The sequence below is a fragment of the Anabrus simplex genome, chromosome 2 (assembly GCF_040414725.1).
Source record: "Anabrus simplex isolate iqAnaSimp1 chromosome 2, ASM4041472v1, whole genome shotgun sequence".
In the NCBI taxonomy this organism is placed as follows: Eukaryota; Metazoa; Arthropoda; class Insecta; order Orthoptera; family Tettigoniidae; genus Anabrus; species Anabrus simplex.
In genome coordinates this window covers 1,025,924,556-1,025,941,081 of record NC_090266.1, presented here as the reverse complement: position 1 = coordinate 1,025,941,081, position 16,526 = coordinate 1,025,924,556, and the positions used below count along the sequence as shown (strand labels likewise).

General features: G+C 40.1%; 1 protein-coding gene across 1 annotated transcript in view; it reads right to left on the bottom strand.

Moving 5' to 3' along the window:
• The window catches only part of LOC136864652 (ATP-dependent RNA helicase DDX42), a 252,516-nt gene that overhangs the window by 231,678 nt on the left and 4,312 nt on the right, over positions 1–16,526 (bottom strand). The window contains exon 2 of the mRNA XM_067141932.2: positions 4,655–5,807. Within this exon, the coding sequence (XP_066998033.1) occupies positions 4,655–5,807 (1,153 nt within the window). The remainder of the gene's footprint in view (positions 1–4,654; positions 5,808–16,526) is intronic.

Here is a 16,526-nt window from a genome sequence, read left to right as displayed (position 1 = left end):
CATAACCTCACGTTTTGTTACGACCACGATTTATACCAAATAAAGTCCGTTCATAACTACGTAAATAATAATAATAATTATAATAATAATAATCGAACCTTTATATTTTCATTAATTACCCATGGGTTAGAGAATTTTTTCCAAGTTATACTAGTCCATTACACTTGCAACAATGTTATGTGGACACTCTTGCTGATTTTCTGCATCCCTTTCTGGCCTTAGAATACCCTGATGGAGATGCCATGTCACCGCTCTCTGGTGGCGCGCAGATGATTGGAGCAGTACTCCAGTGAAGTTACGAACAATGGATTGGCCCTCCAGATTCCCCGATCTTAATCCAATTGATAATTAAGGGATGCTGTCGATGCTGGTGTATGCTCCATGAATCCCGCACCAACTACACAAGACCAATATGGGTAGCAGCACAAAATATGTGGTTCCAGATCCCTCCAGAACGATTTTAACACCTTGTAGATTTGATACCTCACCGTATTGCTGCCGTATTGAGGGCTCGCAGAGGAGCAACTCGTTATTACCATCACATTCAGTGTCTTCCCATGACTTTTGAGCACTTGGTGTACTTCTGGACATTGGTCAATTTCAGCACAAAATTTATTGGATAAATAGGTTCTCCCTACTTTTATATTCACGCATAACACATTTTTTTAAAGATTTGTTTGCAAAAGGGCTCTGGAGTTTAGAAATTAATTTGTTATATCTACATTTTCATCGCAGTTCTTTTCTTGTCCTTTTCCCATTTACTTGGGGTCAGCAATAATGTGGATTAAGACTAGTTTTACAGGTGGATGCCCTTCCTGACACCAACCGTATGTGGAGAGATGTACTGGATTCTTCTTTGAGTGAGTTTTTTTGTGGTTATTAGTGTGATATGTTGTGTTTGAGTGATGATGTGTAATAATATGGTCACAAAGAACAACATGCTGAGCAAGAGGAATGAACCAAATGTGGTTAAAATCACCAGCCTGGCTGGGAAATTAACCCGGGGCCCTATGAACCTAAGGCAACAAACCCAATGAGCCAGACTGGAATCAGAGATAAGGCTGTTTGCAGATGCTGTTATTTTGTACAGAGTAATAAATAAGTTACAAGATTGTGAGCGGCTGCAGGGTGACCTCGATAGTGTTGTGAGATGGACGGTGGGCAGTGGTATGATGATAAACGGGGTTAAAAGTCAGGTTGTGAGTTTCACAAATAGGAAAAGTCCTCTCAGTTTTAATTACTGTGTTGATGGGGTGAAAGTTCCTTTCGGGGATCATTGTAAGTACCTAGGTGTTAATATAAGAAAAGACCATCAGGGTAATCACATAAATATGATTGTTAATAAAGGGTACAGATCTCTGCACATGGTTATGAGGGTATTAAGGGGTTGTAGTAAGGATGTAAAGGAGAGGGCATATAAGTCTCTGGTAAGACCCCAACTAGAGTATGGTTCCAGTGTATGGGACCCTCACCAGGATTACTTGATTCAAGAACTGGAAAAAATCCAAAGAAAAGCAGCTCAATTTGTTCTGGGTGATTTCCGATAAAAGAGTAGCGTTACAAAAATGTTGCAAAGTTTGGGCTGGGAAGACTTGGGAAAAAGGAGACGAGCTGCTCGATTAAGTGGTATGTTCAGAGCTGTCAGTGGAGAGATGGCGTGGGAGGACATCAGTGGACGAATAAGTTTGAGTGGTGTCTTTAAAAGTAGGAAAGATCACAATCTATATATATATATATATATATATATATAAAATAAGAGTTTTGTCTGTACATTGCTCAGAATTTGAAAAGAATGGTATTTCTGTATCGGTCATGGCCACAGTAACAAGAAAATGCATTTTTTACTTTTCCGTAATTTCTGTCTGTCTGTATGTATGTACATGCATCACGAGAAAACGGCTGAAAGAGAATTTAATGAAAACCGGGATGTAAAGTCGGGTGATGAACCGCTACAATCTAGGCTATAAATTATTTTATTCACGCTGAGTGAAATGGTAGTTTAGGGGAAGGCCTGAAATTTAATTCTCAAATATTTATGTTATTAGTGGTCATGTCTTAATGAAAATTGCTAGACAAAGATGGGAAATAAGTCGCTACAATATAGGCTATACACGATGAGAAAAATGGTAGTTTAGGGGAAGGCCTAAAATTTTGTTGCCAAATATTTATTTTATTAGTGGTCGTATCTTCACGAAAATTGGTATGCAAAGTCGGGGATTAGGTCGCTATAATCTAGGCTAACAATAATGTTATTCGCACTGAGTGAAATGGTAGTTTAGGGGAAGGCCTGAAATGTAATTCTCAAATAAGTTATTTATGTTATTAGTGGTCGTATCGATAAATACTACATAACTAACATAACTTTAGTCATGTCGTAATCGGGAGATAGTGGGTTCGAACCCCACTGTCGGCAGCCCTGAAGATGGTTTTCCGTGGTTTCCCATTTTCACACCAGGCAAATGCTGGGGCTGTACCTTAATTAAGGCCACGGCCGCTTCTTTCCCATTCCTAGGCCTTTCCCATCCCATCGTCCCAATAAGACGTATCTGTGTCGGTGCGACGTAAAACAAATGGCAAAAAAAAGTTATGTCGTAAGTTAGTAGTAGTTATGTAAGAAGTTATTCAATTTCCGATCACTTATGTCTTATACATTGTTACCGTACCGCATATAATCAGAGATATTCATGAATTTGGATTTTTGTTACTAAGTCCATATCAGCGCCGAGTCACGAGAAAATGGGTAAACAGAATTTAGTGAAAATCGGTATGTAAATTCTGAGAATAAGGAACTACAGTCTACGATATAAATCATTTTGTAAGACACCCTAATATCACAGAGTCGAAAGAAAACTAATGTGAAGGCCTGCAATATAGAAAGCTCAAACTTTATCAACAATAACATTACATTGACCATTGTTTGTTGTGATGTGCTTTTTGTCTTCTGTTTCCTCTCATCCCCCCCCGATAGATAGGATTACTGCAGCGTACCAAGGTTTTTTTAAATTGCTTGACGTCGCACCGACACCGATAGGTCTTATGGCGACGATGGGATAGAAAATGAATAGTGGTGTGAAGGAAGCGGCCTTGGCTTTAAGGTACAGCCTGGTGTGAGTGTTGTGAAAATGGGAAACCACGGAATACCATCTTCAGGGTTGCCGGCAGTGGGGTTCGAATCCACTATCTCCCGGATGCAAGCTCACAGCTGCGCGCTCCTAACCACACGGGCAACTCGCCTGGTCATACCGACTGTAACAGCCTGCCTGTATATTGGCAGGAAGTAGCTGGGGAGTAAGATAACTTTCTTCTTTAGCATGCCATTCCTCTGGTTCGTACATTTTCTGATATATCTGGTACGTAACAAACTGGTTCATCATAGTATTCGAGCTATACAATCGCTACTCTGAGCCACTGATTGGAATGAGTAGTGTGCATATTTAACGGAATAACGACAGAGGAGTGTTCACGGCAGTCTGCGACCTGGTTATTCCAGCTCTGGAACTTTGAACTCTTAGATCGGCACCGTAGTACTGTTTGTTGAAAGTGAGAAAGTGTGCGGTTTTTCATTTGATAGAGTATTTTAATCTGATAACATTACTTTCAATCGCTACATTCCTACTGACGTTTTTGTAATGACCTATGTTGAATTCATTTAGGAAAACATCCAAGTCAGTCTTTCTGAGAATCCCGTAGCAAAGCACAGGTACATCAGCTAGTATGAAAATTAAGTTGGAATTCAAGAGGACAAATTGGGGCAAATATTCGTTTATAGGAAGGGGAGTTAGGAATTGGAATAACTTACCAAAGGAAATTTTCTAATTTCTTTGTGATCATTTAAGAAAAGGCTAGGAATACAACAGATAGGGAATCTGCCACCTGGGCGACTGCCCTAAATGCAGATCAGTAATGATTGTTTGATCACAGAAGCATTAACAATTAATTCTTTAAATTGATATTTTCATGGTAGTGGTATTCATCAAACTAACTTATGTTCTTTTAACACACACAGTACAGGTGAATCAACAGGAATTCGAAAATAATTTAAACTAGAAATTTTGTTATAACAACATTTCATTGTAACAATCATTCTAATTAAACAGAGCAAGCTTCCAAATGACAGCACAATATTTCTTTGATGTTAAAGTAATTCCCAAAATAGAACACCTTATATCATCTAGTATTCCAAGCTGTGAAAAGTCTTCATGAATGTAACACATATTTCAAACCATGGGCATCAACTGCAATTAACAATTGTTGAACAGCTCCTAAAAATTACAACAGTTCCCAAAACTGAATTTGTTTTACTGGCCTGTAATAATTATCCCAGGAAACTACCCACATGGTCTTCCACACAATGAACTGGGACACACTGAATCGTGCAATAATACCATACACACATAGGGGTGCCTGGATTATGAAAATGGCTAGAAGGATTTGAATGCTGTTTTGGTAAACTGTGGGCCTCAAATCTGGTAAAAGGTAACAAGTGATATCCTGTGAAATAACACTAATTTGCACATTAAGTCAATACAAAAGCATTTCAGTGGATTCAAGAAATGAGCCTTCTTTCATGAAATTTAAGAAGAAAAGCAGTGACTCAAAGAAAAAAAAATTTTACTTAAAACTATTTACTCTTCAAATAATACAATGAACTCACCTGTACAATCCTGATGGGATCAGTAAGGACATCTCTGGCTAAACGTTCCACTTTCTTTTTGAAGGTAGCACTAAACAGAAGTGTTTGCCTATCAGGACGAACATGATTGCAGATTGAACGTACCTGAGGTTCAAACCCCATATCAAACATTCTATCAGCTTCATCAAGTACGAGAAATGTTACACGTTGTAAATTAGTAGCTTTCATTTTCACTAAATCTATCATACGTCCTGGTGTTGCCACTACAATCTCAGCCCCACCTTCAAGAGCTTTCGATTGTTCCCACTTTGATCCACCGCCATAGCAGCATATAACTTGGATATTGTATACTTTACCAAACTTTTTTGCTTCACCATAAATTTGTTGAGATAATTCTCGAGTAGGAGCAAGGATCAATCCTATTGGACCATCTCCAGGCTGAAGTTCTTTCTGATCCATGATATGGACTAACATTGGCCAAATGAAGGCAGCAGTTTTTCCACTTCCAGTCTTTGCAATACCAATTATGTCTCGTCCTCCTAATGCTGCAGGAATAGCTTGTGCCTGGATTGGAGTTGGCTGAGAATATTCTGATTTGCGTATGGCTTTCATCAAAGCTTCATCAAAACCAAAATGAGCAAAGCTACTAACAGGATGTGGAGGTTGAAGTCCCGTCACTTTAATGCCTAGTTTCTGTCTCAGTTCTTCCACTTGCTCAGCATCAAGTGATTGTATATCTTCATGAGGAGTATAGAAATTTTTTTCAAAGTCTGCGTACTTGACTTCAGAGTGATCTATTGGAGGAAGAGGATCTATGTCCTTACTTTTCTTTGGAGCTATGGGATTACCATCCTCATCATATTCTATTTCTGGTTCCGAGTCGTCATTCTGAACTCCAGCTAATGGATTTTCTTCCATATATCGATAGTATGATTCCTCTACATCTTCTTCCTCAATATCATCTCTAATTCCCTTCCTCTTATCTTCTTTTTCCATTTCCTTGATAGTTTCTCTTTGCACTTGTTTCTCAATGCCAGCCATGAAAGCATCGAGAGGATCCTCTTCCGAGTCAGAACTCTCAACCTTTGGCATTTCGTATGATGGGCTGCCAGGTGCAGGGATGTATTCCAAAGTAGAGGTAGGTGCAGTGTGCTCATCATCTTCATCAAAATACCTACAGGAAAAAAAAAGAAGGGAAAAAAGAGAGAACATAAGTGAAAATGCAAGAGTTTACAAAAGCAACTTTAATGGGTATCCTCAAAATAAAGGCACAACTGGATTCCAGAAAGTTGTTGGATGTCAAAATAAACAGCATTTAGAAATTGCAACAAGAGAGTGACAATATTTATTGATAACAGGTATGCTTTGTATGAAGCAAATAACTGTCAACTGAATGGAAGATGATGGGGAATATGATAGAACTATAAAACATAATAACTAATGCAATAAAGACTGTTAGGTTTTCAATCTGTCGAAACTAATTTGTTCTTTCCCACACCTATGGGGTCACAGGTGTGACCGTATAGCACATGTGGATTTGGACATGTTTTGCGGCCGGATACCCTTCCTGACGCCAAACCCATGCAGAGGAATGTACCACTATTGCGTGTTTCTGTGGTGGTTGGTAGTGTAGTGTGTTGTCTGAATTTGAACAGGAGTGTGTTGGAACAAAAACAAAGACCCAGTCCCCGAGCCAGAATAAATAATTAATGGGACGCAAACAAAGTCCCCGACACGACCGGGAATCGAACCCAGGACCCTCTGAACCGAAGGCCTCAATGCTGACCATTCAGCCAAGGAGTCTGATGTTGAAATTAATTTACGAATAAATAAATTTAGAAACTTTTTTTTTGCTAGGGGCTTTACGTCGCGCCGACACAGATAGGTCTTATGGCGACGATGGGATAGGAAAGGCCTAGGAGTTGGAAGGAACTGGCCGTGGCCTTAATTAAGGTACAGCCCCAGCATTTGCCTGGTGTGAAAATGGGAAACCACGGAAAACCATCTTCAGGGCTGCCAATAGTGGGATTCGAACCTAATATCTCCCGGATGCAAGCTCACAGCCACGCGCCTCTACGTGCACGGCCAACTCGCCTGGTAAATTTAGAAACTACCTGGAAAAAAAGAAAACATATAACAGAATTATACCTAAAAATGAAGCAACTTAAAAATAGAATGACATGTTTCGTTCTTGAAAGAACATAATCAGATTCTATCAAATCACACTCAAAAATATTTAGAAATGCATTCCAGTATGAACATAACAGGAAGTTAACTAACTAGCCAGTTGGACTCATGGCAACAACAGAGTATTACACCGCCTTGCATTCTATGCTGGAGTAGAGAGAAGTGAGGACTTCATTACAACAAGTTCCAAATTTCAGGAATTTAGGGATTTAAACAGAAATTATAAACATAACTGTTTATTTTTTAGTACGGTTTGATGGAATCTGATGATGTTCTTTCAAGAATGAAACATGTCATTCTGTTCTTAAGACGTTGGCTGCCAGAGAAGTACATTGTACTGCTGAGTGAGTTTCTTGTGATGTCACGGGGGTACCAAATACCACTGACAGGTGTAGTTATATGACTTTCTTTGCCGGACCGGTGGACCGCCAAGCTGTTGACTTCGCTGTGCTAGCATACCGCTATGGCCTTGCAGCAAAGCCTGGTGTGCCTGGTTTCCAAATAACAGTTTTTATATGAGGGTGGATCAAATATAAATGGGAGTTATTTTTCAAAATTTATTGCATCAACCAAAAAACACACCCACATAGAGATCCTTTTCTACATAGTGTCCTGCCTTCAATACACATTTTCTCCATTGGATTGGTAAGTGTTTGGTGCCATCCTAATAGAAAGAAGAGGGACGTGTGCAGAGCCAGCTGCACACAAACTCTTCTACTCTTGCATCATCATCGAACCACTGTCCTCCTAGGTCTTGTTTGAGTAGTCCAAGCAAATGATAATTGCAGGGCAATAAATCTGGACTGTATGGAGGGTGATCCAGAGGTGTCCAGTGAATTTCCTCCAGTTTTTCCCCACGTTAAAATGGCAGTATGCGGCCTTGCATTACCATGGAGAAGAATGATGTTTCGGATCGGTTGCCGGCGTTGCTTGTTGCGATACGCAGTTTTGCTTCATCCAAAAGGCAACAGTAATAGGCTGGATTAATTGTCCTTTGTTCGTGAAGAAAATCCACCAGCAAAATGCCCGTGGAGTCAGAGAAAAAGGCTGCAAGCACCTTTCCACCAGATGGACGTTTTGGCCTTGACCGGACCTGCTTTGTCTCTTCGCCACCACTCCATGCTTGCTTGCTTCCTTGGACTCTGGGGTGTAATGATGCACCCAAGTTTCACCACAAGTAACAATACGAAGCAAGAAATCATCTCCTTCCTCCTCGTAGCAACAAAGGAGTCTCTGACAAACCTCCTGGCGTAAAGTTGTTTGTTCCTGGTTGAGGAGACGAGGAACCCACCTGGCCGACAATTTTCTGAAATGGACTTCATCTCGGATGATGGTTTGAACACTTCCATAATTAATTCCTGTGGCTAAAACAATTTGCAAAATTTTTATTAGCAGATCTTCACCAATAATGTAACGAATGGCAAATCAGTAAATCAGAAGTAAGAACATTTTCAGAGTGAAATATCACTTAAGTTTTCAATATACGTACTAAATTCAATAAAATTTCCTAGCATCCCGAGGTACTGCCATGGTCTCACAGAAAAGTTCTCAGCAGCGATGCTTGTCCGCGGTCTCCTTTCATGAGGTTCATTTTCCACAGCTTCTCTTCCTGACACAAATTTTTCAGCCCACTCATACACTCGAGTCTGCGAATATGTTTCTTTCCCCAAACTGTGCGCGGAGCCATCTCAAAATTTCGGAAGGTCTGATGCATTGTGTAACAGACGTGTCACTTCTTGCTCACTCATGGCTTACTGAAGCAGCCCAGCTCTCCGGGCCGTTCGTACGCACAAACCCCTTCTCGAGGCACCCCCACCAACATTCTGGCCAAGCCCCGCCTCAGAATTATTACCGACTGCAGCGGTACATTCAAACTCCCGTTTATATTTGATCCGTCTTCATATTTTTTCGTCCTACCTGTTTAGCCATGCTCTGTGGTGTGCAGGGTTAGCTAACTCGCAAGCTCAGGATTTGGGAGATAGTGAGTTTGAGCCCTACTGTCAGGGAGCTTGTTAATGGTTTTCTGTGGTTTCCCGTTTTCACTCCTAGCTTATGCTTGCCTTATCAATAGCCCACACTGAACACCAAATCCTTCCAAATCCTTGCACTCATACCTGTTTCTCTGAGCTGATACCTGAGGCTTAACCCAATAAATTTAGCAAAAACATGAGCATACTTGCATTTTCTAAATGGACAACATAGAAAAAATTAGCAATGAGCATTTGGCAAGGAGTAAATTGGAAATTATTTATAGGAATATATGTTCAAGAAAAATATTGATTTCCTTGTAAAATTTATGCACACAAATTAATAAATCACACTTTTTACAATATCTACAATATTTGTGTTGATCTGGGCTTTTGTGGTCTATACGTTTGTCTTGCAAGAATTTGTTGCAGGGTAGGTGAAACACAGCACCATAACTTCACAATCCTACTGTAGAACAATGAGTGCCTTGGGATTGTAGTTTTAAGCACTAGTAAACAAATCGTTGCACAGTCTGTTGGCTACAATGAGTACCATCAAGCAAGGCAAGCTGCTGGTACCACTAGATTGTACCACTCTGGCCATCTAGCCAAAATCATACAGAGTAGAATTTGCTTTATGTCGCACCGACAGAGAGAGGTCTTATGGCAACGATGGGATAGGAAAGGGCAAGGAGTGGGAAGGAAGTGGCCATAGCCTTAATTAAGGTACAGCCAGTATTTGTCTGGTATGAAAATTGGAAACCATGGAAAACCATCTTAAGGGCTGCCAACTGTGGGGTTCAAACCTACTATCTCCCGGATGCTGCGTGCCCCGAACCGCAAGGCCAGCTCACCCAGTCCAAAACCATACAGTAAACTTTTCTGTGAGACCACGGCAGTACCTCGGGATGCTAGGAAATTTTATTGAATTTAGTACGTATATTGAAAACTTACGTGATATTTCACTCTGAAAATGTTCTTGCTTCTGATTTACTATATGCACAGTAGAAAGAAAGCTTTGACCACCGGGATATTTCTAGCTATGCGTCCTGGTATTCAACATGTTAATTAAGTTGTCTCTTTTCAGGTATAAATCTGTCATATGTTTTTGTTCATAAATTAGTTTTGACCGACTGAAGAACCTAACAGTTATAAATTAACTGAGTCAAAACTGGAAAAAAGAAATATATGGCTTTAAAAAGATCATAATATGAAATAAGTGCATAAAACATTTTCTGTTTTTAATGTTCACCTTTACATACATGCTGAAATCAGCTTCATTATTAAGTACAACAAATTAGAAGTTAATGGTGTTTACACCGCGTTCGATAGCTGTAATCGCTTAAGTGCGGCCAGTATCCAATAATCGGGAGATAGTGGGTTCGAGCCCCACTGTCGGCAGCCCTGAAGATGGTTTTCCATTTTCACACCAGGCAAATGCCGGGGCTGTACCTTAATTAAGGCCACAGCCGCTCCCTTCCAATTCCTAGGCCTTTCCTATCCCATCGTCGCCGTAAGACATCTCCGTGTCGGTGCGACGTAAAGCAAATAGAAAAAAAAATTGTGTTTACACTTGTCATTCTAAGGCCTGGATACTGATGACTTCAAGAATTTTTTTTTTTACAATTACTTACGTCGCACTGACACGGATAGGTCTTATGGTGACAATGGAATAGGGAAGACCTAGGATTGGAATGGAAGCAGCTGTTGCTTCAATTAAGGTACAGCCCCAGCATTTGCCTGGTGTGGAGATGGGAAACCACGGAAAACCATCTGGAGGGCTTCTGACAGTGGGGTTCGAACCCACTATCTCCCGGATACAAGCTCACAGCTGGGCGCCCCCAACCACATGGCCAACTCGCCCAATTTAAGGAATGTTAAAAAGGTATTTAAAAATGTTGAAAAAGACTATTAAATGACTTCAAAGTTAAGAAAATAAATTATAAAATAAAAAATTATAATGAATATTCAAAAAATCATTTAGAAAATAACAGCTTAGACAAACTTCCTCATTCCCATCCATAGAGTAGTTTTTACCACAGAGTATATCAGAGATCTGACACAAATTTTTATATTCAATGTTTTTATCCAGCACTTTTTTCAGTTTAGATGCTATAGCTGTAGTCATTTTACCATGAATGATGTTAACAGATTCCAATTGTTTAATTAGTGAAATGGAATCTATCGCTGCTTCACCCCTTCTTTTCAGAGATGTGATAGCTGTCGATAATAATGCAAAGTACGGTTTAATGCCAAACTGCCCTCCATGTTTGTTTCATAGAGTATACCTACAGCAATTTGTAATGAAGCTGTTTTTTCAGTCAAAACTCTGTACTATTTTTTTTTATAGCCTGGAAATTTTAGAATAATGCAAGCATGCATTTAACCATGTGCCCCAGCGTGATGGTATGTTGTGGTGGTAATGCAATATCCAGAACTTCTGCTTTGAAATAAACTTGTAAGAGTGCTTTTAAGAAAACCTTTTTAATGTTTGCTACAAGCCTGTCTACGTTGGGATCATATTCTCTCAATTCTTCACTAATACTATGCAGACCATGTGCTAGGCATGTGACATGTACCATTTTAGAGTAAAAGCGCCTTCAATGAAGTACCCGTTTGTACCATGTATGGTGCTGCTTCACTAAAAAAATAAAAGTACAGTAAGATGTTTTCTGCCCCCGAGCCACAGAAGAAATACAGCCCTGTCAAACAGTTTGGATATCATCGAGTAATTGGCCTTTTCTAATATTTTGGCAGTAAGTAAAATATTTCATTTGATACTCACTTTGCCTTCTCCACTGTTAAAGGATCTCTGGTCATTCTAAAGACACCCCACCCCAAAAGGTTATTTTTAGACCAAGAATTAACTTCAGAGAGAGATATATGTTTCCCTTAAAACTTCTCCAGTGAACTTTCATGTTGGTATAAACAATTACTGGTATTTATTAGGTGTGTTTTGTATTTGACAATCTCCACCTGAGGCAAGCTGAAATAATCTGTTAGTGTACGAATACTGCGAGGCATAAAGAGTTTGACTTTCTTTATTCTGAGAGTAGATAACTATTCCTTATTCATGCTAGAAAAAAAGAGGGCTTTGTAGCCCCTACGTTTTTACATTAGTTTTCCTGTTATTGTGTACTGAAGTTGACTAGAAGATATGAGAAGAGGCACTATGACTTACTTTTTGCAGAGTTCTATCAATGGTTCTCCTCATCTAATATTTATTTTGCCTTCTCCACTGTTAAGGGATCTCTCGTCATTCTAAAGACTAAAAATTAACTTCAGAGAGGTATTTCAGTGAAAACTTCTCCAGTGCATTTTCATTTTGCTATAAGCAATTTATTAGGTTTATTTTGTACTTGCAGGGTGCCTGCTGGTAACCTAAATCTGTTTTCCCAGCATTTTTCCTGTGTTTTCCCTGGGATATTCCAGTTTTCGCTGTATTCAATTTAATAGAACATGGTACAATAAGAGTGATGCTCAAGTATGTTTATCTTTTTTAGCCATTGGCTTTACGTCGCACCGACACAGATAGGTCTTATGATATATATATTGATTCCCATAGGGAATCTGAAATATTTGTCCCGAATGAGTAAATTTATAATACCAATATAAATGGTCCGTTATCTGGAAAATTTATAATGTCCAATAACGGACCATTTATATTGGTATTATAAATTTACTCATTCGGGACAAATATTTCAGATTTCCTATGGGAATCAATATCTATATCATCTGATGGCTAAGCAGGCATCAATTTTTGGTAGTGAGACAAAGTCTCTCATAGTGCATTGGCACTGCCGGTGGCTTCAAGTAACTTACGCAGTGGCCTCCACGGTATGCACTGGCCATGCGTCTTGGTAGGTGTGCTAGGTACCAACTGATGCGCCCAACCTAGCACGCAGGGGTGAAACGCTGGCAACCAGGAATGAGTTAGCTGGAAAATTTATAATGTCCAATAATGGACCATTTATATTGGTATTAGGGATAGGTCTTATGGAGACGATGGGATAGGAAAGGCCTAGGAGTTGGAAGGAAGCAGCCATGGCCCTAATTAAGGTACAACCCCAGCATTTGCCTGGTGTGAAAATGGTAAACCACGGAAAACCATCTTCAGGGCTGCCGACAGTGAGATTCGAACCCACCATCTCCCGGATGCAACCTCACAGCTCCGCGCCTCTAACCACACGGCAAACTCGCCCGGTAGTATGTTTATCAAACTCTGAAATCCTCATCTTGAAACATATTTTGCACGAATACTTACAACGGCATAAAGAAATTGAAATAAATGCATCATAAGTCAAACAAGCTACACCCTTTAAAATTAGTGGAGCGGGCTTTCAGTAATCCCATCGTAAACAGCCACTACAAGAAATTCTACAACCAACAAAAATGAACTACACTGCTCACAACATGCCATCAGTTGATCACACTTCAAACTAACGCTTGTGTTCATCAGGGACCTTATTCTTGAAATTGGCATGAGTGAACGTGCCAGTTCCTAAACAGTTGCTGTAGCAAATGGCAGTGTTGTTCGAATACATAAGCTGGTCAACTAGGGTGCATAGAAATAAGTATTACTGACACATTCCTTTTTTTATAGAAATTTTTCTGCAATAATTTTGCTTTTCTGTAATAATTTCTCCTTAATAGTGAGGCAAGATCAGTAATTACAGGCAATACATAAAAGTTAACCCATATTATTAAAAGCTTTTAAAAGACTGGACATCCCGAAAGGAACATTAATAAGATAAGATTGTCTATTTAATTTTATATTATTATAATGTATTATTGACATAAATATGTCTTATGGCTGGGGGTCATTCGAAAATTTGTTTAACGCGACAAAATATGTGACAGAAGTGATGTTATATTAGTTGTCACTGTAGGCCTTGGTCGCCAAAGATGCTGCAGCTGTGGATTTGTATAAATAGTGCGTGTTGAATCATTAGCTTTTCACAAAGGAAAAAGTTTCTTTTTGGTTTTTATAATATAATTATTATATTATAATTGAAGTTCTGGTTTAATGAGAACAAGGCAATTACAAATTAATGGGGTAAATTTATTATCTATGAACATTTAATTTCACTGTCAAACTTAAGACCTGAAATTACCTTAATGCTGCTATTTTGGATAGTTTTCCATTTTTTCTCTAGGCTCTCTCTCAAAGCACTATTCGCTGTAACTCATTCGATCATTCCATTTGGATCCAGTCCTAGATCGAAAGCTTAATTTTGATGTGACAAGTAATGTCCCTGTATATTTTCTTGACTTTTTATTTCCTTGCGTTTTCCCAGAAAACGGGTACCCTGATTTGACAATCTTCACCTGAGACAAGATGAAATAATTTGTCAGTGTATGATTGCTGCCTTTCAGACATTTATAAGAGGTGATCAAAAAGATTCTGGTGACAGCCGTACAGTCCTGAATCGAAATGCCAATCAGGCAAAATCGCCGTGAGCATTGAGGCACTCATCCCACCGGTGCACCACGTTGAAGATCCCCATGTGGTAAAACAGTGTCCTGCTGTGTGAAGAAGTCCATAACCACCTGCTGCACATCCTCCTATAACAGGAAGCGTCGAACCTTCAAAGCCTCTTATGAAGGGACTGACGGTGTGATAATTGCACGGGGAGAGATCAGGACTATAGGGTTATGCGCCGGTCCACCCCAATTGCCTCATCCACCGCCCACTTTTTATTGTCCGTAGTGGATGAGGCTGGTCTCCCAGATCGACCAGCGTCTTGTGTTGAAACGCGACCTGCACGGAACTTGGTGTACCATTTCATAATTGTGCATTTCGACAGACATGCTGCCCTATAAACAGTCTTCATTCTCTAATGGATGTCCAGCGGTGTTTGTTTTCCGGCAGCCAAGAACAGAATAACATCATGCTGGTCCTGTTTGGACGCATTTGGTAATAACGTTGCCATAGTTCACATGGCCGCATTTAACACACCCACCTAGGCACACCACAACTGCCACACTAATCCCTTTGCCTACATGTCTGTGCTTATATACCAGCATCGGAGTCACGCAGTGTTGCAGGTCTGCTGCAACAATGCCCTATAATGAAATATTAAAAGTAAACCTGACTCATGAAATGGTGTGTGGCTTTTTTTAGTGCTGGGAGTGTACAAGAACATGTTCACCTCGCCAGGTACAAGTCTTTTGATTTGATGCCTGTAGGCAACCTGCATGTCGTAATGAGGATGAAATTACGATGAAGACGACACATACACCCACGCCCAATGCCAGCGGAATTAACCAATGATGGTTAAAATTCCTGACCCTGCCAGGAATCGAACCAGGGACCCCTGTGACAAAAGGCCAGCATGAACCACTTAGCCAATGAGCCAGACACCTGACTCATGGATAAACCTTAAATAAGGTCAAGTCACGGAATCCAACTCCACCCGCTTATCTATAACCCTACACTAATAATAGTGTACAGGAAAAATGTCAAACACTTTGTACAACGTGGACATAAATCATTGGTATCCCATGAACTAATGGTGGAATGCTCCTACGTTCTATGGAATCTCATTCGGTACCAAATCCCTGTGGAAAACTAGGAAGTTCGACTCTCATTTACGGGAAGTGTGCTAGCTGCATCATTTCCTCGGCCCCTAGAATTATGAAACACACTGGATATTCATTAACTCTAGTACCGAAGAAGGTCTAAGACTTGTATCAATGTGAATAGCTGGTGCCTCAGGCGAGGGGTTTCTACCTAATGTACAGTGGCGTATACTGAGGGCTACTGAGGCTATCGGTGAAGCCCAAACCTCAAATGAAGACGTAAGCATCTGACACATTGTTCCATTTACAAGAACTGAGAAAAGTATCCTTTGGCGTGTGAGCACTTCCTCTCTTTCCCCTTCTCCACCTCGGTTCTCCTCCTGAACCTGGCGGGTAATGCCAGCGACTTTCAAACTCTGCAGTTTCATTATTTTCACAGAATTCCCTGTGTTGCTATTGGCTGCAGGACAGTTCCTGATGTCTCCGATAGAGTTTGCATCATGTTTTGCCCACTGCTAGCAATGACCGCATATCACAGATTGTCACAGTGTCAGATTTAATTTAGAGCCTGCAGTCTAATATCTTGGAACTTGAAAATAGGTGCAATGAGTATGGTATGAAAATTAGCCTCTCGAAGACTAAATTGATGTCAGTAGGTAAGAAATTCAACAGAATTGAATGTCAGATTGGTGATACAAAGCTAGAACAGGTTGATAATTTCAGGTATTTAGGTTGTGTGTTCTCCCAGGATGGTAATATAGTAAGTGAGATTGAATCAAGGTGTCGTAAAGCTAATGCAGTGAGCTCGCAGTTGCGATCAGCAGTATTCTGTTAGAAGGAAGTCAGCTCCCAGACGAAACTATCTTTACATCGATCTGTTTTCTGACCAACTTTGCTTTACGGGAGCGAAAGCTGGGTGGACTCAGGATATCTTATTCATAAGTTAGAAGTAATAGACATGAAAGTAGCAAGAATGATTGTTGGTACAAACAGGTGGGAACAATGGCAGGAGGGTACTCGGAATGAGGAGATAAAGGCTAATTTAGGAATGAACTCGATGGATGAAGCTGTACGCATAAACCGGCTTCAGTGGTGGGGTCATGTGAGGCGAATGGAGGAGGATAGGTTACCTAGGAGAATAATGGACTCTGTTATGGAGGGTAAGAGAAGTAGAGGGAGACCAAGACGACGATGGTTAGACTCGGTTTCTAACGATT